At 35.6% G+C, this 25,374-nt stretch overlaps 1 protein-coding gene across 3 annotated transcripts in view; it reads left to right on the top strand.

The window, feature by feature from the left end:
- Positions 1 to 5,828, top strand: part of SPPL2A (signal peptide peptidase like 2A) — a 52,458-nt gene extending 46,630 nt beyond the window's left edge. For all 3 annotated transcript variants that reach the window (XM_068551522.1, XM_068551531.1, XM_068551519.1), the window contains one exon: positions 5,687 to 5,828. In XM_068551522.1, the coding sequence (XP_068407623.1) occupies positions 5,687 to 5,758 (72 nt within the window). In that variant the 3' untranslated portion in view covers positions 5,759 to 5,828. The remainder of the gene's footprint in view (positions 1 to 5,686) is intronic.
- The last annotated feature ends 19,546 nt before the right edge of the window (positions 5,829 to 25,374 follow it).

Raw genomic sequence — 25,374 nt, 5'->3', positions numbered from 1 at the left:
GAGGCAGCTATTACAATTAGAAGCAGTGGTAGCCAGAATTAGAAAGGTAGTGAGATTGAGAGAAGTGAACAAGGTCAAGAGAAATTGACCTAATTTCACATAATTAATGTGATCTGGTGATAGATTCAGTGTAGGGAGAGGAAGTGGAGTCCAAGATTTTTGACTTGGGTAGCTGAGTGGGTGGATGGTGACACCACTCACTGAGATTAAGAAGGGCAACAGATTTGAGAGACAAGATGATGAATTCAATGTTGGACATTTCAGAATACCTATGGGACTACCAGGAAAAGAGAAGTAAGCAGTTGAATAAACATCTCCTGATATGCAGGAGACAGGCCTAGCTAGAGACAGAAATTTGGGAGTGTCACTAGCATACTCCGTGAGTGAGAATGTAGAGGGAGAAGAAAAGGCTCAGGACAGAACTGTGACCAAGAGGTTTCTCCTTTTAGGGGCACTTATCTTATTAACTGATTATGAGGCAAATCAGGACAAAGAGGATGAGCAACATGGGGAAACTTTGTTTAGGGTTAGAGTTTAAATTTGGGACAGTTAATGAGAGCACGTGGTACTATCTTACAGAATTAAGTATGTTTGTTGTTATTTTCATCAGCAGCATTTTATTTTTACTTGTAAATTTTTCCTTCCCCTTTAATGCAGCTTTAAGGGTCGGGTGGTTTATTATAGCACCTTTCCTCCTTTCTCTCTCCATGCTTTTTATTGAGGAGAATGGGGATGGTAGGTAAGAATGGACTTCAACCAAGGGATGCATTTATATTCCCTATGAATAAGTGCTCTGCCCTGGACCATTCAAGTTTCATTCTTAAAAATTGTGACCTTGAAAGAAATGATGATTCTGATTCACAGCAGCTACATATAAAGTTAAAGATCATTGCAGCTGGACACAATGCTATAGTAAATAGTTACAGAAGGATGGACTCCAGGGCCTTCACTATAAGACATAGACGCTAAATAAGACAGTTGATTGTAGGAAAATCCATTTTAAAGTGTCAAAAAATAGGACAATTTTGGTTATACACTTCTCACTTTTGTAGTGTGGTATCATAATTTTATTACATAAGACATTCAGAATATAAAATACCACATAGTAATAAAAAGCATGGATTCTGGTGCCAGACTGCCTAAGTTTGAATTCTGATTTTGTTAATTATTAGCCATGTGACCTTAGGCAAGTTACTTAGCTTCTCGGTGCCTCAGTTTCCTCCAGTGTAAGATGGGATAATAATCAGCCTACTTCAGAAGTTTGCTGTAATAGATGCAAATTGCTTAGTACAGTACCTGGCACGTTGTTAGCACTATAAATGTATTTGCTATTATTATTTGTAGGAATTGAGTTTTTTTGTTTTGGTTTATTTGTTGGTTTGGTGGTTATTTTTCAATTCATTAACTGATTTCTACTTTCCTGGTTTGGATATTAAAACTTTGGGTCTTTGTTAAATCTGCTTCCTTTTAACTTATTTGTAAAAGGCCATCACAAGCCTCAGAGAAAAGATTTTGTTAAACATGGTCATTTTCTCACAGAAAATATTAAGCATGGACATTTCCTGAAATTTTAGGCAAGCTAGTTGCAGAATATTATAAACTGCTGCCAGGAGAGAGTCTATTTTTCCATAAAACTAGCCTTTTAAAAAATTATAGAATGTAATGCCTTCTGTTAATGTGAAAAAGAAAATCTCTCATTCCTTTTGTCCAACCTTTAAAGTCCAACTTAATTTAGCTCAAATGTTGTCATTTGTGGAAGACAGTATATTATAGCTTTGGCATCAGTTCTGGCAAATTATTTAATCTCTGAAGACTCCTCGTTCATAAAATGAGGTTGGATTTACAGGGAGGTAGGAGAATCTAATCTATAGAGGTAGGTTAGTCCAAAGCTTAGTGAGGCAAGTGGATGTTGAAATCAGATAAGGCTAGCAGAGGCTTTGGAAGTAGAACAGGGAACCTCAACAAGCCTGGGAAAATAAAGGGGGACTAGGTATGGACTTAGTGTAGGAGAGGCCTGAGAATCAGCCCTGAAGACAACCCTCAGGCCATTACTGGTTCATCTCTTTGGCTAACAGTATAATAATCCTTTCCCTCTTCTCCCCCTACCTCCATTATCTGTTTCCAGAATATCCCTTATATAACTACCAACTCAAAATCTGCCTTCTCCAAGCAGATATCCAAGAGTTCTCCAGTTGAAATCAGGTTCACCTTTCCCCATATTTTTTTTAGACTTTGACTTTAAATACTTATTGACACCTGCCTTGTAGTGTAGATATTGTGTATGCTTCCCTCACTTAAGTTATTAGCTCCTAGGTGTTAGGAACCCACAGTGATGATAACAGTGTTTTATACACTGTAAATTCTCAGTCTATGTTATTGAAATTCTTCATGCACAGCAATTATAATGTTCAGTCCTTAAGGCACTGACCTTTAATCACTTTTGTGTGTGTGTGTGTAAGCTTCTGAGTTGTGTTTTAGCAGCCTTCATAAAATTACCAAAAATGTTAATAAGGTGTTGTAAAAGTGTGGCACTTTTGAAACATTAAACTAGACATATCTCTACAGTCTTTATATGTAACCATTTTTTGCAAGTGCCAAAAGTTTTTGCTACTGTTTTGAAAAAAAATCAAATGTAAAGCAAGTAATATAAATTAAAATCAGAATCTAACAGCACATTTGTTTATGCTGTTATCATTTGATTCATTCTAATGCCTGATATTAGCATTGAGTGTAAGCGTAGTAGAAAGCAGGACTTTTCCACTGGAGATTTTTAAAAGTCATGGGTAGCCCTGATAGCCTTTTTATACTGTTTTCGAAGGGCAAATTATACCTTGTTTTTTGCTGAAACTTAGAGACTTCATAGAAATACTTTAGTGTTTTACTTGGAGTCATTCAGCCCTTCCATGAATTTCTCTAGTCAAAAAAGTAAAGTTTTCTATAGGATTTCATTAAATGATACCAGTTTGGAAATCTTAATTGTATATTTTCTATAGCTCAAAGCTACTTACACTATATTTTTTATGAACTATTTTTCTGGAGTGCTTTAAGAGCTACAATATTCAGTTTCCCTTGTTTTATAATGAGTGTAGAGAAAGTTAAGGTGTTTTTTCTCTAAGGAGAAAAATTAAGTGGTGGCATAATTACTTTGGCATATAGAACAATTAATAGAAATCATCCTTTGGGGAGAATTTTTTGCTTCTAATCCTAAATCAGTGGAGTTAGATTTATGCAGCAACCTCCAATGGGCTGTTTTACTCTGGGTGGGAAGTAAGTTTTCAATTTGTTAATATCCAGTAAACAGTGGGTTTGTCTCTGTTAAATGTCACTAGTGCTTCTAATTATTTTTAGAAGTCACAAGCTGTAACTGACAAGTCAGAATACAGAGATACTTAGAACAACTCTGCTGTAGTATCAACAACTCTCCAGTTACTGCACTTTAATGAGCATTTTATTAGGCTGTTTCTGGCGATTGGTTCAGAGCTGTCAATAAATGCCAGGTTAGTCGACCCAGTTTCAGAGAACATCTTTTCTAAATTGAGCTTGCCTATTTACAAATATTAAGAAAAAAATTTACATGAATTTTCTGGTTAATTTTATTATCTATGTTAATTTTTGTTGTGTTTTTAAAATCCTATTTCAAGTGTGCTCTTTATTTTTGTGTTGTTTTTTTTGAAAAGTCAGTAAAGAAAAGTAAATACAGAGTAGAGATGTCATTTCTCAATAAGTTGATTTTGCAAGTTTTTTTCTTTTTAACTAATATATTTCTGTATTTAGAGATTAGATTACAGTGCCAATGAGGTACCAGAGGATTAGGAAAGAAGAGGCACATTATAACTTAGAGTTATGTAGGCTATTATTTCATTAGGTTACAGTTACCAGCGTCAGCAGGTCTTGGGGAAGAAAGAGGGGTTTTCCCCAACATCCATTCTGCAGTTCTCTGTCCCCACAGCTCCAGCCTCTTACACCGGAGTGTCTATAAATTGCTAGAAAAAAAGGGGGGCTAAATATATCTTACGTGCTTCTTCTTTCCCTCTCTCATTTAAATTGTGACTAAAATCAGCTCTTCAACAACTTCGTCTTTTGTGTTACCTATCTTGATTTGGCATTTATGCGCCCCCCCCACCTGCCACAGAAGTGCTATAAATATGCAACTACATTAATCCAGGGGATATCTTTGGCAAATAGAGGACCTCAAAACTGATTGTTTAGGGGCTTGAAATGACTCATAGAGTATCAGCAGGTTTGGGTTTTATAAGCTGTCTCCATCACTTGAGACAGTTGTCAGCTGAAAGCCTCAGCTCATGTTTGTAGTCTTCTTTGTCTGGCACGTCCAGAGACCCCATCTGGAAATTATTCCTCTCTCTGCTTCCTCTTCCAAAAAACACTAAAGCTTTTAGAATCAGTTTATAAAAATGGGAACATTTATCTTGCTTGTCTTCTACTTCTTAGTAAAGGAGAAGGGAAAAACTACATCACAATACTTAAATTTAATCACCAATCTAAAAATCTTTGACAATCTTCAGAAAGACATTAAGTACTTTTTCTTTTCCTATTTTTTTTATAGGTCACACTTTACTTTTTTTAATTTATTTATTTATTTATTTTTGGCTGCATTGGGTTGTTGCTGCACGTGGGCTTTCTCTAGTTGCGGCGAGCAGGGGCTACTCTTCGTTGTGGTGCGCGGGCTTCTCATTGCGGTGGCTTCTCTTTGTTGCGGAGCACCGGCTCTTGGTGCACAGGCTTCAGTAGTTGCGGCACGTGGGCTCAGTAGTTGTGACTCGTGGGCTCTAGAGCGCAGGCTCAGTATTTGTGGTGCACGGGCTTAGTTGCCCCGTGGCATGTGGGATCATCCTGGACCGGGGCTCGAACCCATGTCCCCTGCATTGGCAGGTGGATTTTTAACCACTGCATCACCAGGGAAGTCCCTTTTTTCCTATTTTTAATTAGTTTTATCTGAAGAACAGGGTAAAAACACTGAAAACATTTAAGTGTTTCTTCCTTCATTCCCAAACATGCAAAGATTTTTATGAGAATATGGGAGGAACTGAAGTGATCATTTGAGAGAAGTTCATGGTAATTCCCCTAAAATAGTCTATGGAAAGTATATTCTTGTTTTTGTTTTCAGATATCATTTGACTTTTAAGTACCTTTAATTTCTTTGCCCTTAGTAGAAGTTTTTGTCATACAGTCTTTTTAATATTTCATGTATCATTTAAAAATTATCCTAAGGTCAATTCAAGGTGTCGACCAGTTTATACTGTCCCTGAACCAGCAGGTATTCTCACAGTGATTTGTGGTGCCATTTTTAGTTTTTCCACCTGTAGGAGTGGACACTGCTTGGAATAGTGTCCTGGAATAAGCATCAGGAATATCTTGTGATGGATATTCCCACTGCCATGCAGGGCAGTATTCATATTGGGAGATGGAAATAGTGAAAGATCCAGAGAAAGCACTTATCAGATTGGCCCTAGTCTAATGATTAAGCTTCCTGAAAGAGTCATTGTCACCCTGAGCATGTCCTTCCTTAGGAGTGTGGATGTTGAAACAGTACATTGCTCCAAAAGGAGTGCTCGGTTCCATGGAGCACTCTGTGTCTCTTAAAAACTGGGACTCCTTTTGCCAAATTAGTGAATACTGGGGGCAAGTTGAAAATTTGCATTTCCTAACATCTTTTATTTATGCCTAGATGATGGACCATCTGGACTATGCAACAAATGAAGAAAACCCTGTGACTGCTGGTGAACAGATTGTCCAATAATAATATTATGTGGACTTGCAATAATGTGTCAATTGATTTTCTACAAATAAAGTTGGCTGATTTAAATTGGCTTTTGAATTGACAATCTGAAAGAAACTTCAATGATGTGCTTGCAAATATGTATTTTTAAGAGCTGGTACTGACGACTACATGATAAGTAATTAAAATACATTTGCTTTTAACTATGTTAAAGTTGTGCCTTCACATTAAATAAAAGCATATGGTCTGTGTAATTTTCAAGATGTAATATATACAGTATATTTTTCTAAAAAAAAGTCTTCATCCACCCCTGTACTTTTCTTACTGAAATCTCTTTCTTTCAACTTTAATGATAGTTAAAAGTATTTGTCAAAGTGAGTTTCTGAACAGATTTTACTGTAAAGAATTATGCAAATTTTATGCTCTATAGAAATAACTGTTTAAGACCATGTAAGAAGGCAGTTCAGCAATGGAATTTTAGACCTTTTATCACTGCAGAGGTTAGAAATATATAATTTGGGAATATATATAAATGTGTATTTTTGTAGCATAAGTTTAAAAAAATCCCAATCCTTTTTTAAACTTGAGAACCTAAATTACTTCAGACTGCATATGTATTATAGTAGAATATTTTTCCAGATATAGAGAAACATAATATATAGAACTAGTCATTAAAAGGAAACAAAAACTGAAATCCACAGTTTTCAGTTCTGCTGTTTCCTTGAAGATGTAGCTTAAATTTCTAAACTAACATTTAATTCCACTATGGTATTTCTGATCTCTGAAGTTTGGTTCTGCTAATGTTAAGACATAATATTTTGTAAAAATTATTTTTCTTATTAAATTATGTATTAATACATATGACTCATTGTTTGAGTGTTAACATCCCTAATAATCCCCTCCCCTACCTTTTTTTCCCCTGATCCCTACTCCTTTCCCCATAGGAAACCACTGTTAACTTTTTAAAATTTGGATGGAGAATGGTTTACTAATATACAAAGTGTGCTTCAGAGAAAAGAATTGGAGACAGAAGACAGGAGACTGGGTGTTAGTCTCAATTTAATTACAAGAATTTGAGTAAATTTTATTAGCTCAATAAAACTGTATCTCAGCTTTCTCATCTGCAAAATGAGTATGTTATACCAACTAATCACTTTGGTATCTTCCAGCTTGAAAAAATCTTTCTCATTCTTTGCTAAATCTCAGATGTGGACTTGAACATTATCCTGGGAGTCATAGGTCACATTATCTTTCCATTTTCTTTTATTTTCTCTAAGAAATTCCCAAATGAAAAGTGATTGCAAAGACAGCAGGATTTTGTATTTCTCTGTGAATAATGTACAAGATATGTGAACAAATCCATGATTTTTCATCCTAAGGCCAGTTTAACTGATTAAAAGATAAAGCTAATGCCTTTAAAAATGGATCAGACCTTTGATGTTTGAACTAAATTTAGTATTTGAGGGAATTAGATGCTTTTGATTAATTGTTAAGTTGCTGAGTAATTTATAGATGTAGAAGCTCCCTTGACAGTCAGCCCTTCTTTCTACTTAATGCACTTATGGGTCATTTGGTTTATGGCAAATGACAAATAAGTATCTGACAAGTAAGAGTTCATGTTAATTTTGCCTCTATAATATAAAGTTTGAATTTTTTCCAAAGAATTTAATTTATTTGGCAGACTCTGATAGAGAGAACAGATTAAGTGCCATGTTAAAGCTCCAACTATATTTTCATTTATAATATCAATAAAATGTTTGCCAAAATACAGCTCTTTTAAGTAAAATTATCTGCACCCTTATCCCAGCTTTAGAATATTCAAAAGCCTCAACGACATTTTATGAAGAATGTTAAGAGAAAATTTTACATCTAGAAATCTGGAATCTTAATTCTTTGATGCAAATTCTACTTTATCCAACCATTAGTTATCAAGAAGGTAAAACCTTGTTCTAGTTTGCTATTTAAATCTTACAGATTAAATAGAAATAACATAAAAAGTGAAATTTCTTAAGTTTCTCCATCTTCAATATCAACTTTATATTATACTTAGTCCTTCTAGCAACTGAACTGAAAATATTTATAGAAATTACAATAAAGTGCAGAAATATTTTATTTGGGGAATCAAAATATAAGCAAAAGATAGTGGAGATGGAAATTTGGCTTTAGAAGACTGTATCATTTCGTCCTCTCTTGCCCTCCCATCACCAATAACTTTAAGGGGAAGAGAAGTTTATTTCCTAAACATGTCTTTAAAACAATAAGATATATTGTAGGAGATTACTTACTGCAAAAAAAAAAAAAAGTCTGAGAAATTCCCTATGTACATTTTTGTAGTTTATCAAACAGAAATTATTAAATACCTCAAATTGTAAAGTCAATGATTTTTATTTCAGTTTAGTTCGACAAAGATAAATATGAGGTTTGTGGGAAAGGACTTTGATATTTTACTACGTTATGTTTCCTTCTAGCTTGTAGATTTTTTTTTTTAGATTAGCAATACCTTATTAGTAGACTCGGCAATTTATTTCTCTTTTGAAGGAAGAAAATTTTAACCCATCTGCTGTTGGCATTCATTGATTTTAGTTACATGTTCATAGAGATTTTGATGAAATGGTACATTTAGAGTAAATACAAATGAGCTTTCCAGTTTTCCTTTGTTTTTTTAATTTCTGCCTTAGATATAAGCAAAAACTAATTTATTTAAGTTTGGTCTCTAAAATGTCAACTTGATCTCAGCTAATGAGACTTCACAAACAGGAATTGCTTTTCAGACTAGTGGATTGTACTAGTTTGAAAGGCTTTATATTTTCCCATTAACAAGGAAAAAAGTTGTTATGCCAAACAACCCGTTTTACAGTTTAAAAAATTTATTTTCAGTGCTCTATTTACCTCAGAGGTAATTCTAAAGGAGGTAGGGGAGGGTAATGAAAATAAAGTCAAAATACTGAATAAAAATCAGTTTATGCTTTCTGGAAGAAAGATACTCTATAAATTCAAGAGATCTGAATCAAATGACTTAACCTTTTGGAATTGAAAGAAATTATGTAGTACTCACAATTTGGATTACTGAATTTTCAGAGTAAAGAAAATGATTTATAAGAGTAATATACAGGCCATATTACAGTGAAAATCATATATGTAAATTTTCTTGTTTAATGTTTCCATAAGGACAGCTTTTGTATCTAAGAAAATGTTCATTGGGGAAAATTTTTTTAACTAAATTTTTTAGAATAGTTCTACATTATTTGCAATTAAGGGGCAACTAAAAGAAAAAAATGTGAAATATTTAATGTCATTATTTGTTTCTTTGGTTAGGCATAAAAAGTAAACAACTTATTTTCCTTTGGAATATGGATTTTTTTTTCAGTGTCTAAAGTTTATCTGGTTAGCCTTGAGATTTCCCAATCAGACAAGTCAATGTAAATTAGGTGGGTTTTGCTTGTTTTATACCTTCTGTTGTCTTTTGATCATATGAGAACCTTTTTTAAAGTACATGATTGAATTTTTACTTCTTAGATGGAGGTTTGAGTGTGAAATTCTTTTCTTTTAACACTTTGATATGTTAGTGTAAATTAGTACTTTTATAGCACTACTAGGCTTTATTTTTTTATGGAACATGATTTAAAATTTTTTGAAGTGTTAATTTGGCAGTGCTTTAAAACTCTTCATTATGTGCCAATACTGACAAGAAAAACAGGTTTTTTTAATGTATTGAATTCACTATGGTATTCAATAAATTCTATTTTAAAATAAAATTTGAGTTTGTTTTATTTTGAATGGTGAAAAATAATTGAAAATGAACTAAAAGCTACTAGATCATGTTCACATAAGGTGAAAATGATAATAATCACTTATGAAATTGTGTGGCTATTTTAAATCTGACAAATTATCCATAAAACCTAGACTCCATAAGTGTCATTTACTGGAAATTTATATTGATACATAATAGCTCTTAATAAATATTTATTGAATTGATATATCTATAGACTTTCTTTTACCAAGAAACTATCCTACCTGTTGTAATGAGCATCCCTGACATTTGCAGCTTTGCTTATGTTCTCACAAATTACTAAGATCCCTGCTGCCATTGTACGGGGTAATTTTTTGTTTTTAACTTAGATGTGGATGACCCAGATATGTATCTGTAGTGGTTTTGTCTTGACCATATGTTGAGAAGTCCTGTTCAGAGGAGCCTTGTTTCATCCCACAGGCCCATATACCTGAAAAGATGCATAAGAAACTGGAAAGAGAGGCTCTCTTTAAGAAGAGAGGGAATAAGATGGGTTGAGCACAGGAGTGAGAGGGAGACTTATTTTTCACTGTATACTCTTGTACCTTTTACATTTTCTATCATATACGTCTATTAAGATTCAAAATACAAATCATAAAAATCTATTGAATTATTTTCCTCTTAATAGGTATTCATACTAACAGATGGTTAACTAATAAATTACTCATATATTTTCCTTAAGATAGTAAGCCTTGGAAACAGTCTAATATGTATAGTGGGAGTAAAGGGAGAAATATTTAACCACTTGTCATGTTTTTTGTCTTAAAATTTATGTTCTGTACAAATTTATTAGCTTGAAATTCATTTTTTGCTAGAAAATAAGAGTAGAACTAAATTTTATAAGCTCATTCCCATTTCTATAATCCCATGAAGACTCTAGAATTGAGATCAGAAGTTCTCAACTTAATATTTCTTTGTGGCCCTTAACCAAATGACCCACAACAAATTAAAAATAAAGCAAAAGTGGGAATTCCCTGGCGGTCTAGTGCTTAGGACTCAGTGCTTTCACTGCCGGAGCCAGGGTTCAGTCCCTGGTCCAGGAACTAAGATCCCACAAGCTGTGTGGCACGGCCAAAAAAAAGGCAAAAGTAAAAATAATGAATCACTGAAAAGCATTGACAATGGAAAACAATGTCCAATTCCAGGCAACGCTAATGATAACAAAGTATCCTTCCTAAAAGTTTTGGAAATTTCAACTACCTGCATATGAGCTCTTAGAATAGACACTTTGCACTTGCAGCAATAGCCAGACTCGGCAGAATTCTGGAGAGAGAGCTCTGTAAACTGCAGTAAGGCACTAATTCTTAACAGCTCTCTTAGGAGGTTATGGGTACAGTAAGTCCCCTACATACGAATGAGTTCCATTCTGAGACCGTGTTCATAGGTCCAATTTGTTTGTAAGTCCAACAAAGCCTAGGTACCCAACTAACACTATCGGCTATATAGGGTAATAGGTTTATAATACTTTTCACACAAATAATACATTAAAAAAAACCAAACACAAAAAATAAAACATTTTTAATCTTACAGTACAGTACCTTGAAAAGTACAGTAGTATAACACAACAGCTGGCATACAGGGGCTGGCATCGAGTGAACAGACAAGAAGAGTTACTGACTGGAGGAGAGAGAGGAGATGGGAGATGGTAGAGCTGAAGGATCGTCAGCAATAGGAGACAAGGAGGGCAAGCTGCAATTTCACTCATGCCTGACGTTGATGGCACAGGTTCTGTTTCCTTGCTGGATTCAATTCTATCTACCCTCTTGAAAAAACGATCCAGTGATGTCTGGGTAGTAGCTCATTTTTTCTCGTCATAGATGACATGGTAGCACTGGATTGCATTCTGAACGGCTGCTGCAAACTTCGTGTACCATTGTATGTTCTGGTCCTGTGCCTCAAAAACTAACAGTGCCTCGGGACTTCCCTAGTGGTCCAGTGGTTGAGAATCTGCCTTCCAATGCAGGGGATGCGAGTTTGATCCCTGGTCAGGGAACTAAGATCCCACATGTTGCAGGGCAACTAAGCAGGCACGCCACAACTACTGAGCCCATGCACCACAACTAGAGAGAAGCCCATGTGCTGCAACAAAAGATACCACGTGCGGCAACTAAGACCCGACACAGCCAAAAATAAATTAAAACAAAAACAAAAACAAAAAAGAACTAATAGTGCCTCCTCAAATAAAGACAATCCCCTTGCCATTTCCTGCATAGTGAATCTCTTTAGTTATTCAGTTACTTCTTCCTCTTGTCTCTCTTCGTCCTTTCTCTGGGCCTCCAATTCCATCAGGTCTTCATTAGTAAGCTACACAAAGTAAGCACAGAAAAGCACAACCACGTGTAGAGAATGCATGCACGTGACAATGTATGCCAGACATGTGAACTAACTTACGTGATTGGACATGTGAACACAGGTTTGCATCTTTGAAAGTTCACAACTTGAAAGTTTACTGTAAATAGTTCTTAACCTTAGCTGTAAATGAAAGTCTATGGTTTGGCATGTCATTATGTTAAAAACAACCTTCCAATTTAGATCATAGGGTCACTTCTTTAGATAAGTGGGAAAGGTATCAATTGGATTCTAATTAATAGTTACGTGTTAATAGGCTCTGCTAGCTATAGAAAACCAAGTAATTTTTTACAAATGAAGAGTGCTTCATCCAAAAATTTATTATATGTGTTTGGAACACTGAAGCCTCACGTATTATTATTTTTTTCTATAAAATCTACTCCAGCCCCTTTCAGTGCAGAGAAATAAAATAGACAAATGCAAGTGCCAAGTCCTCTCCATACTCTTCCAAACGTCTCTCAAAGAATCCTGGTACTCGCCATCCCCACTGCCACTAACTCAATTTAATTCATCTGTACTGTAACAGACTTTTAATTGGTCTTCCAAATATTAATTTCACTATCAATCCCCCTTCCATATCATAGCCAGTGATCTTTCCAAGATGAAAATCTGATCATGCAATTCAAGCACTTTAAAAAAACCTTTAATAGCACCAAATTTGTTTAAGAATAGTCTAGATACCTTAATGTGGTTTTTCTAGTCCCTGTTTCTTTCCAACTTAATCTCCCATTATTTTCCTCTCCTTCATTCCTGCCCCCTTACACTCTTCCTAGGAAGCTCTTCTGCACACAGTCCCACCTCCCACACCCAGCCATCCCCTATAGACCCTTCAAATCTCAGTTTAGGTATCACTGTTTGGAATGGGAAGAGATAAATGTGGAAAGAACAAATACAATTCCTTTATGGAGTTTTATTAAAAAGGAAGACGAGAAATGGGCTCAAGAAATAAGTTTGGTAAATGGGAAAAGAATTTGAAAAAGAATAGATACATGTACATGTATAACTTAATCACTTTGCTGTACACCTGAAACTGTCACAACATTGTTAACCAACTATACTCCAATATAAAATTAAAAGTTTAAAAAAATTACAATTTTTTTTAAAAAAGAAAGAAGTTTGGAATGGGGGTAGGGTATTGACAAGGGAAGAAATAACAGCATTTTTGAATGTTAATGGAGATCCAATAAAAGGGGATATTTTGATGATGTTGGAAAGAGATTGGAGAATTAACTAAATTTATTTCCTTGAGTAGGCCAGAGGTGATGGGATCTAGTGCCCAAGTGGAAGGGCTTGCATTAAATAGAAATATGGAGCATTCGCCTCCAGTAACTGGAGATAAGGTAGTGTATGTAAGTATAAATGCATAATAGGGAGGTAGATGTGATAGGTGTGAGCATGGGAAGTTCTATTCTGATTGCTTTTATAGTCTGACAATGAAGTGCTAATCAGGGTCATCAGCTGAGTCAGTTTCAGGAGCAGATGCAGGAAGTTTGAAGAGAAAGAAAAAAGTTAATCTTTCAAAAGTAAGAATGATTGGTATAGGGACAGGTTCTCAAAGTGTGGTCCCTGGCTCAGCAACTGCATCACTTGGTTAAATATGCAAAATTTTGGTCCCCACCCAGACCTGAATCAGAAACTCCAAGGGTGGGGTACAGCAATCTGGTTTTTAACAAACTTTACAGGTGATTCTTTTACAAGCTAAAATTTGAGACCAGGCATATCAGACTCACTTGGAAGGCTTATTGAACCACAGGGAGCTGGGTCCCAGTCTCAGATTTTCTAATTCAGGTCTGGGGTGGGACCCAACCAAGAATTTCCATTTCTAACAAGTTCCCAGGTGAAGTTGGTGCTGCTGGCCAGCAGACCACACTTTGAAAACTACTGGTCTAAGGAAATGTAGTATGATACAGTTGCATCAGGGGCATATCATGAGGTCCGTGGTCTTAAATTTAAATTGGACTTTCTGTTTGTGTGTGTATGTATGTGTGTGTTTCCCCAGCCACATTCAGTTATACAGGTATAATATTGATTTGAACCAGGGCTGTGATCTAGCCAAGCAAATTCAAAAGCAAAAGAGGAGCAAGGGAATTTAGGATGTGTGTGAAGGAGTGAATATAACATATTAACCATGAAATTTAAGCTAGGTAAAGAAGAACATGAGGGTTTGGGGGGGGGGCAGTAAATGATAGTGAAAAGGTGTTAGGATAAATGCATTATAGATACCTATAGAATTGAATGATTGTTGGGTTTGGAATAGTAGAAAAAGTTCAATAGATGGAAAGTGGTGGTCCAAGATGATTGTTAGAAATGGAAATTATGAGGAATTGCCATTACTGGTAATGATAAGGTCAATGAAGGTTTCCCAGATCAAATACAGGATGCCCATTTAAATTTGAATTTTAGATAGACAACGGATACTTCTTAGTATAAGTATGTTCCAAAGTATACTTAGAATGGGTTTATTTTCATCCATTATGCTGATCTTACAATGGGACCCTTCAGCCTAGTAACCTCTGTCCTTCAATTTGGGGATATTTTCTTAAATTATTTGGTTATTTCCTCCCCTTCATTTTCTCTGTTCTTTCTTTCTGGAATCCCTAATATATTGATGTTGTACCTCCTGTCTTACCTGTTTTCTCAAATATTCCACCTCTTGTCTTTTTGCCCATTATCTGGAAGATTTCCTTAACATTATCTAATCCTTTTATTGAATTTATTTCTGCTAACATTTAAAAATTTCCAAGAGCTCTTTTTGCTCTCTAACACTTTATTTTTTATTGTATTCTATTGCTGTTTCATTGATGCCATATATTCTCTTAATGCTCTGAAAATATTAATCATAGTGTTTCTGTTTGCTTGTTTTTGAAATTGTCCTCTGTGTATAACCACCGTTTTCTTCCAATTCCATTTTTGTGTGTTATTTCTTAGAAGCTTTCTTCAGAGAGAAGGTAATCTTTAGTTTTCTGCTCATGTTTAAGAGTGAGAGGCTAAAAATACAGTTGGACACTCTGAGCACATAAATGGGCTTATTAAATGTGAGGTACATTGTAGGATGATCTGGTTTTGCTGCTGGGAAACCCCAATACCAGTATATTAAAATGTTTTCTCTTGGGCTGATCAGATTCCTCAGAAAAATGTCTCCCAATCTCTTGAAGTCATGTGGTTGGGAAAGTGTTGAGGGTCTAAGCATTCTACATGCAAACATTCACTCAAACACAATTTTCAGTCTGTTACCCATGCACACCCTCGATTGTAACTGGCAACATCCCAGCCAGTAAAACCCCTGTTTTACTCTCTCCAAAGAACAAAGCTCCAGTTTTCTGCCAGAGTCAGGGAAAAATATTTGCCCAGCTACATGAAGTATAAGAGGAGATGTGTGGCTCTTCATGAATGATAGGATTAGAAAATAACAATTTTGTAATCCCAAACGAAATAATTGGTTTAGGCAATGATCATCAGTGTATAAAACCATTAGATGAGAGGAGGGCTTAATCTGTCAGCACCTGAAATCATTGATTAATCTTAGCATTATTAAGTGTGGGACAACCAAACATTGTAGGCCTTTCAACATGGTATAGTATGAAGCACAAAGCACCATGAAGTATTCTTCAAAAAAAAGATAACCTGTAATCTCATCAAATCTACAGCACAAACTTCCAACTATGAAAAATATAGAGGATGAAGGGAGAAGTTAAATGACACTCAAGGGAGCAAAATTACAAATACAGAATATGCAACATTCTCAAAGACAACTGAATTGGTTCTTGTAATAAATCAATACCATAGGGGGAAAAAGTGTGGAAGGAAGGGCTGCTCTAAATTAAAAGACTCTTTTGTGACATGACATCCAAATCACTTTCGTGGACGCTGTTTGGATCCCAATTTAATAATCCAATTAAACAAGACATTTGTGAGCCAACTGGGAAAATTTGGTTATGAATCAGATATAAAACAATACCGAATAATTATTGTTATTTTTAGATGTGATAACGGCATCATGTCCATTTTTTTTAAACAGATGTATTTTGAAGTATAGAGAAGCAAAATGACATGATGTCTATGACTTATTTTATTTTATTTTTTAAATAATTTTATTAATTTTATTTATTTATTTATTTATTTATTTATTTATTTATTTATTTATTTATTTGATTTCCATTTGTATGGAATATCTTTTTCCATCCCCTCTCTTTCAGTCTGTATGTGTCCCTAGGTCTGAAGTGGGTCTCTTGTAGACAGCATATATATGGGTCTTGTTTTTTTTTTTTTAAACATCTTTATTGAAGTATAATTGCTTCACAGTGGTGTGTTAGTTTCTGCTTTATAACAAAGTGAATCAGTTATACATATACATATGTTCCCATATCTCTTCCCTCTTGCATCTCCCTCCCTCCCACCCTCCCCATCCCACCCCCCCAGGCGGTCACAAAGCACCGAGCTGATCTCCCTGTGCTATGCGGCTGCTTCCCACTAGCTATCTATTTTACATTTGGTAGTGTATATATGTCCATGACACTCTCTCACCCTGTCACATCTCACCCCTCCCCCTCCCCATATCCTCAAGTCCATTCTTTAGTATGTCTGTGTCTTTATTCCCATCTTGCCACTAGGTTCTTCATGACATTTTTTTTTTCCTTAGATTCCATATATATGCGTTAGCATACTGTATTTGTTTTTCTCTTTCTGACTTACTTCACTCTGTATGACAGACTCTAACTCCATCCACCTCATTACAAATACCTCCATTTCATTTCTTTTTATGGCTGAGTAATATTCCATTGTATATATGTGCCACATCTTCTTTATCCAGTCATCCGATGATGGACACTTAGGTTGCTTCCATGTCCTGGCTATTGTAAATAGAGCTGCAATGAACATTTTGGTACATGACTCTTTTTGAATTATGGTTTTCTCAGGGTATATGCCCAGTAGTGGGATTGCTGGGTCGTATTTATTTTTGGCTGCGTTGGGTTTTCGTTGCTGGGCATGGGCTTTCCCTAGTTGCGGCGAACAGGGGTTACTCTTTGTTGTGATGCGCAGGCTTCTCATTGCGGTGGCTTCTCTTGTTGTAGAGCACCGGCTCTAGGCATGCGGGTTTCAGTAGTTGTGGCACGCGGGCTCAGTATGTGGCTCACAGGCTTTGTTGCTCCGCAGCATGTGGGATCTTCCCTGACCAGCACTGGCAGGCAGATTCTTAACCACTGTGCCACCAGGGAAGCCCTATTATTTATGTTAAAATAAATCAACCTCAGCTAAGAAAATAAGAAAAAAAACAGATAAGGAGAGAGCAGACAGCAGGAGCAAGAAGAACTACAATCCTGCAGCCTGTGGAACAAAAAACACATGCATGGAAAGATAGACAAGATGAAAAGGCAGAGGGCTATGTACCAGATGAAGGAACAAGATAAAACCCCAGAAAAACAACTAAATGAAGCGGAGATAGGTAACCTTCCAGGAAAAGAATTCAGAAGAATGATAGTGAAGATGATCCAGGACCTCAGAAAAAGAATGGAGGCAAAGATCGAGAAGATGCAAGAAATGATTAACAAAGACCTAGAAGAATTAAAGAACAAACAAACAGAGATGAACAATACAATAAGTGAAATGAAAACTACACTAGAAGGAATCAATAGCAGAATAACTGAGGCAGAAGAACGGATAAGTGACCTGGAAGACAGAATGGTGGAATTCACTGCTGCAGAACAGAATAAAGAAAAAAGAATGAAAAGAAATGAAGACAGCCTAAGAGACCTCTGGGACAACATTAAACGCAACAACATTGGCATTATAGGGGTCGCAGAAGGAGAAGAGAGAAAGGACCCGAGAAAATATTTGAAGAGATTATAGTCAAAAACTTCCCTAACATGGGAAAGGAAGTAGCCATCCAAGTCCAGGAAGCACAGAGTCCCATACAGGATAAAGCCAAGGAGAAACACACTGAGACACACAGTAATAAAATTGGGAAAAATTAAAGACAAAGAAAAATTATTGAAAGCAGCAAGGGAAAAACGACAAATAACATACAAGAGAACTCCCATAAGGTTAACAGCTGATTTCTCAGCAGAAAATCTACAAGCCATGATATACTTAAAGTGATGAAAGGGAAGAACCTACAACCAAGATTACTCTACCCGGCAAGGATCTCATTCAGATTCGATGGAGAAATCAAAAGCTTTACAGACAAGCAAAAGCTAAGAGAATTCAGCACCACCAAGCCAGCTCTACAAAGGAACTTCTCTAAGTGGGAAACACAAGAGAAGAAAAGGACCTACAAAAACAAACCCAAAACAATTAAGAAAATGGTCATAGGAACATACATATCGATAATTACCTTAAACATGAAGGGATTAAATGCTCCAACCAAAAGACACAGGCTTGCTGAATGGATACAAAAACAAGACCCATATATATGCTGTCTACAAGAGACCCACTTCAGACCTAGGGACACATACAGACTGAAAGTGAGGGGATGGAAAAAGATATTCCATGCAAATGGAAATCAAAAGAAAGCTGCAGTAGCTACACTCATATCTGATAAAATACACTTTAAAATAAAGAATGTTACAAGAGACAAGGAAGGAGACTACATAATGACCAAAGGATCAATCCAAGAAGAAGATGTAACAATTATAAATATATATGCACCCAACATAGGAGCACCTCAATACATAAGGCAACTGCTAACAGCTATAAAAGAGGAAATCGACAGTAACACAATAATGGGGGGGGGACTTTAACACCTCACTTACACCAATGGACAGATCATCCAAAATGAAAATAAATAAGGAAACAGAAGCTTTAAATGACACAATAGACCACATAGATTTAATTGATATTTATAGGACATTCCATCCAAACACAGCAGATTACACGTTCTCCTCAAGTGCACACAGAACATTCTCCAGGATAGATCACATCTTGGGTCACAAATCAAGCCTCACTAAATTTAAGAAAATTGAAATCATATCAAGCATCTTTTCTCACCACAACGCTATGAGAGATTAGAAATGAATTACAGGGAAAAAAACATAAAAAACACAAACACATGGAGGCTAAACAATACATTACTAAATAACCAAGAGATCACTGAAGAAATTAAAGAGGAATTCAAAAAATACCTAGAGACAAATGACAATGAAAACATGACAATCCAAACTTATGGGATGCAGCAAAAGCAGTTCTAAGAGGGAAGTTTATAGCTATACAAGCCTACCTCAAGAAACAACAAAAATCTCAAGTAAACAATCTAACCTTACACCTAAAGGAACTAGAGAAAGAAGAACAAACAAAACCCAAAGATAGCAGAAGGAAAGAAATCATAAAGATCAGAGCAGAAAAAAATGAAATAGAAACAAAGAAAACATTAGCAAGATCAATAAAACTAAAAGCTGGTTCTTTGAGAAGATACCAAAATTGATAAAGCATTAGCCAAACTCATCAAGAAAAAGAGGGAGAGGACTCAAATCAATAAAATCAGAAATGAAAAAGGAGAAGTTACAACAGACACTGCAGAAATACAAAGCATCCTAAGAGACTACTACAAGCAATTCTATGCCAATAAAATGGACAACCTGGAAGAAATGGACAAATTCTTACAAAGGTATAACCTTCCAAGACTGAACGAGGAAGAAATAGAAAATATGAACAGACCAACCACAAGTAATGAAATTGAAACTGTGATTAAAAATCTTCCAACAAACAAAAGTCCAGGACCAGATGGCTTCACAGGTGAATTCTATCAAACATTTAGAGAAGAGCTAACACCCATCCTTCTCAAACTCTTCCAAAAAACTGCAGAGGAAGGAACACTCCCAAACTCATTCTATGACGCCACCATCACCCTGATGCCAAAACCAGACAAAGATACTACAAAAAAAGAAAATTACAGACCTATAACTGATGAACATAGATGCAAAAATGCTGAACAAAATACTAGCAAACAGAATCCAACAACACATTTAAAGGATCATACACCATGATTAAGTGGGATTTATCCCAGGGATGCAAGGATTCTTCAATATACGCAAATCAATCAATGTGATACACCATATTAACAAATTGAAGAAGAAAAACCATATGATCATCTCAATAGATGCAGAAAAAGCTTTTGACAAAATTCAACACCCATTTATGATAAAAACTCTCCAGAAAGTGGGCATAGAGGGAACCTACCTCAACATAATAAAGGCCATATATGACAAACCCACAACAAACATCATTCTCAATGGTGAAAAACTGAAAGCATTTCTTCGACGATCAGGAACAAGACAAGGATGTCCACTCTTACCACTATTTTTCAACATAGTTTTGGAAGTCCTAGCCACGGCAATCAGAGAAAAAAAAGAAATAAAAGGAATACAAATTGGAAAAGAAGAAGTAAAACTGTCACTGTTTGCAGATGACATCATACTATACATAGAGAATCCTAAAAATGCCACCAGAAAACTACTAGAGCTAATCAATGAATTTGGTAAAGTTGCAGGATACAAAATTAATGCACAGAAATCTCTTGCATTCCTGTACAGTAATGATGAAAAATCTGAAAGTGAAATTATGGAAACATTCCCATTTACCATTGCAACAAAAAGAATAAAATACCTAGGAATAAACCTACCTAGGGAGACAAAAGAACTGTATGCAGAAAACTATAAGACACTGATGAAAGAAATTAAAAATGATACCAACAGATGGAGAGATATACCATGTTCTTGGATTGGAAGGATCAATATTGTGAAAATGACTATACTACCCAATGCAATCTATAGATTCAATGCAATCCCTATCAAATTACCAATGGCATTTTTTACAGAACTAGAACAAAAAATCTTAAAATCTGTATGGAGACACAAAAGACCCCGAATAGTCAAAGCAGTTTTGAGGGGAAAAAACGGAGCTGGAGGAATCAGACTTCCTGACTTCACACTATACTACAAAGCTACAGTAATCAAGACAATATGGTACTGGCTCAAAAACAGAAACATAGATCAATGGAACAAGATAGAAAGCCCAGAGATAAACCTACGCACTTATTGTCAACTAATCTATGACAAAGTAGGCAAGGATATACAATGGAGAAAAGACAGTCTCTTCAATAAATGGTGCTGGGAAAACTGGACAGCTACATGTAAAAGAATGAAATTAGAACACTCCCTAACACCATACACAAAAATAAACTCAAAATGGATTCCAGACCTAAATGTAAGGCCGGACACTATAAAACTCCTAGAGGAAAACATAGGAAGAACACTCTTTGACATCAATCACAGCAAGATCTTTTTTGATCCACCTCCTAGAGTAATGGAAATAAAAACAAAAATAAACAAATGGGACCTAATGAAACTTCAAAGCTTTTGCACAGCAACGGAAACCAGAAACAAGACGAAAAGACAACCCTCAGAATGGGAGAAAATATTCGCAAACAAATCAATGGACAAAGGATTAATCTCCAAAATATATAAACAGCTCATGCAGCTCAATATTAAAGAAACAAACAACCCAATCCAAAAATGGGCAGAAGACCTAAATAGACATTCCTCCAAAGAAGACATACAGATGACCAAGAAGCACATGAAAAGCTGCTCAACATCACTAATTATTAGAGAAATGCAAATCAAAACTACAGTGAGGTATCACCTCACACCAATTAGAATGGGCATCATCAGAAAATCTACAAACAACAAATGCTGGGGAGGGTGTGGCGTAAAGGGAACCCCCTTGCACTGTTGGTGGGAATGTAAATTGATACAGCCACTATGGAGAACAATATGGAGGTTCCTTAAAAAACTAAAAATAGAATTACCATATGATCCAGCAATCCCACTACTGGGCATATACCCAGAGAAAACCATAATTCAAAAAGACACATGCACCCCAATGTTCATTGCAGCACTATTTACAATAGCCAGGTCATGGAAGCAACCTAAATGCCCATCGACAGACAAATGGATAAAGAAGTTGTGGTACATATATACAATGGAATATTACTCAGCCATAAAAAGGAACGAAAATGAGTCATTTGTTGAGACGTGGATGGATCTAGAGACTGTCATACAGAGTGAAGTAAGTCAGAAAGAGAAAAACAAATATCGTATATTAACGCATGTATGTGGAATCTAGAAAATTGGTACAGATGAACTGGTTTGCAGGGCAGAAATTGAGAACCAGATGTAGAGGACAAACGTATGGACACCAAGGGGGGGAAGTGACGGGGGTTGGGGGTGGTGGTGTGATGAATTGGGCGATTAGGATTGACATGTATACACTGATGTGTAAAAAATTGATGACTAATAAGGACATGCTGTGTAAAAAATAAAATAAAATAAAATTCAAAAGAAAACCAGATAAAGTAAATTGCAGTAAAATCTTGATAATCACTGAATCTAGGGGGTGGGTGCTTGTTTCTACTCTTGTATATGTATGAAAGCGTTAATTAAATATCTTTGAAAAATGTTGTTTTATGGAGTTTTTCACAAGGGAGCCAAATTAGATGTGTGTTAATTCATCACCTTTCACGTGCAGCTCTCCTTATGTTTTAACTCTTTTCTTCAGCTATACATTTGTAATAATTTGGTGTTAAGCACCTATATTGTATTTCAATAGTATTCAAAGCACAGAGCCAATTAATCCAATTAATACCTGGTTGCTTGGTTATTTTATGTTTACACGTTTTAGTTTTCCTCAGAGTGTTAGGTATACTGTAATTGGCTTTTATGATCTTAAAGTATATTAGGTTAAGATTAGCTACCTGAAAGTTACCCCTTTGAGATCTTCATGAAACAAGATGAAAATCTCTTAATTGTGAGGCAAGTATATACATACTCATACACATAAAAAAAATATATACTTATAGTAATTCCATTTTAATGCCATTTAACTTGCATTTTAGGATCTTCCTTAGATAACCTTATAATGTTAAAATGTTAATAAATCAGTATTAAGTTAGGAGATACATATTAGCAATGCTAATACATAGTAGAAATAATGGTATCCAGTATCAGAAAATCAGATCTTTTTTGAGATCCCTTTTTTCAACTGTTACCAATATCCTATTTAAAGAAAACTTTGTTTTTTGCGATCCAAAATAATTATCAAAGCAAACAGCTTAAGTGTCAAACTAGATAATCAAGTTTTTAAAAAAACTATATTTATTTATTTATTTTGGTTGCACTGTGTCTTAGTTGTGGCCCACGGGATCTTCCTTGCAGCAGGCAAGGTCTTTAGTTGTGGCATGAGGACTTGTTAATTGCAGCATGTGGGATCTAGTTCCCCAACCAGGGATTGAACTCAGGCCGCTGCACTGGGAGCTTGGAGTCTTACCCACTGGACCACCAGGGAAGTCCCTAGATAATCAACTTTAAACAGACTTACCTTTTTATGTATCTTACCTGAATTTGCTTAAAAATATTGATGTACCAGTGGAAATGAATAAGAATTCACAACTAGAACCATCAATTAATAATTTAAAAACTGACCATGAAAATTAAAATATATAGCACAGACTCATGATCCCTAAGATTCAAAATCACTTTTATGTACAACTTAATTGTTCATCCCCCAGTTTCATGTGCTTAAGTCTCTGCCTCAGACTGAAATTTAAAGATTAGTTTTTTACATAAACTTCATTATTTTTTTTTTCCACTTTCTGGGGAAGTGGAGTCAAATGATTTAGGGCTAACTACACCATCTAAATTAGTTTTAGGAAATTATCATTGTTTATCATAGTTTAATGCATTTAGTCTTAGACCCCTTTAAATTTCCTGTTCAACCAAAGTAATACATTCATTGTACACTCACATATGCTTCAGAGAAGTTCTTGTAGTCCCCAAAATAACATTCTTTATCAACACAAAGGTTTTGCTAAATTCAAAGGGAAATTTCTCTCTATGTTTACTGGTAATTTGTTCCAGCGTTTACCCAAATCTAGTCACTTGGAGTAGAGTTTTAAAACTTTAGGAAGAAATTTTTTTCCTTTAAAAATAAACTAGGGCCAAAGAAAACAGTTATAAAAAATGTTTATTACTTGTATATTGCATAAATAAGTAACATATTTGCATACACTCTAATTCAAGAAGCCTGATTTTCATCCTCTCAAGCATTCAAGAACTATTTATTGAATACCTATGATATGCCAGGCACTGTACTAAACTATTGGGGTTAGAGGTTAATAGTTCAGGGTCTTCCCTGGTGGCGCAGTGGTTACAAATCCGCCTGCCAATGCAAGGGACACGGGTTCGAGCCCTGGTCTGGGAAGATCCCACGTGCCGCGGAGCAACTAAGCCAGTGTGCCACAACTACTGAGCCCACGTGCCCTAGAGCCCGTGCTCCGCAACAAGAGAAGCCACCGCAATGAGAAGCCCGCATACCACGACGAAGAGTAGCCCCAGCTCACCGCCAGCTAGAGAAAGCCTGCGCGCAGCAACGAAGACCCAACGCAGCCAAAACTAAATAAATTAATTAAAAAAATATATTTGAAACATTCCAGGTATTTTTGGTGCCATTTTATTAGCTTTCCTCTTACAAAACAGGTTAATTCTTTTGAAAGAATGCCTAAGAAAGAAAATCCATTAATCCTCAATCCAAATTACTGCAAAATTTCTTGGAACTGGTTTAATCGCTCTGCTTATACAAACAAAGGATTTGCCAAACATTTATGAGGGTCTAATTTTAAGTGACAGGGAAATTGTACATAAAACAGATACTTCATATATTGGCTCTCTTTTTAATTGTTTTGATGCTTTAATCAATTTTAATTGTTTTAATGTTGCCAGTGTTCTTCAGTTTTGAGACACAGTGTCCCCTTCTCAGGTTGCTCAGGGACTTAACGCTGGTGGCAAATCCGTTTAGGGAGAAGTTAGAGCATGATTAATGTGAAAACAATCATATAAGCCAAATATTTGGACCTAGTGAAGTAAATAAAGAATCTTGATTAGCTGATTAAATAGTTTGAAGAAAAGATTTTGTGAAAGGCTGAATCATATAATCTGTTCTCTATTATTAGTGACAGCTTTCTCAGTGTGTTTTACTGTCACAAGAGGTAATATAGCAGAAGGGTTAAGGCCATAAACTCTGGAATTACGCTGCCTTGGTTGAAACCATGGTTCTGCCCTGTGCCTCAGTTTCCTCCTCTGTACAATAGGGATGATAATAATAGTATGTAGCTCATAGAGTTCAGAGGACTTAAGTTAATACATGTTGAGTGACTAGAATAATACCTGGCAGGGAGAAACCATTCAATAAATGCTTGCTCTTCAGTGTTAGGAAGTAAGGACTCTGATGCTTTCCAACTGTTTTACTATGGAGCCTGCTTTTACTTACCTGAATGTAAACCTCTATACACATTTGTGTGGGCATCAAGGTGAAACATGTTTTAAATAATTGTGGGAAGTCATAAAACTTGGCTAGTGTCAGAGATAGTCATCACTCATAAACTGTACTACTTATTGGTCACTTTAGATATAAATTACAATAAACTTGCAGCATTCTAAAAATACTTTTCCTA

The sequence above is a fragment of the Eschrichtius robustus genome, chromosome 1, assembly GCF_028021215.1.
Source record: "Eschrichtius robustus isolate mEscRob2 chromosome 1, mEscRob2.pri, whole genome shotgun sequence".
Lineage (NCBI taxonomy): Eukaryota > Metazoa > Chordata > Mammalia > Artiodactyla > Eschrichtiidae > Eschrichtius > Eschrichtius robustus.
This window is presented reverse-complemented; position numbering and strand designations above follow the sequence as displayed.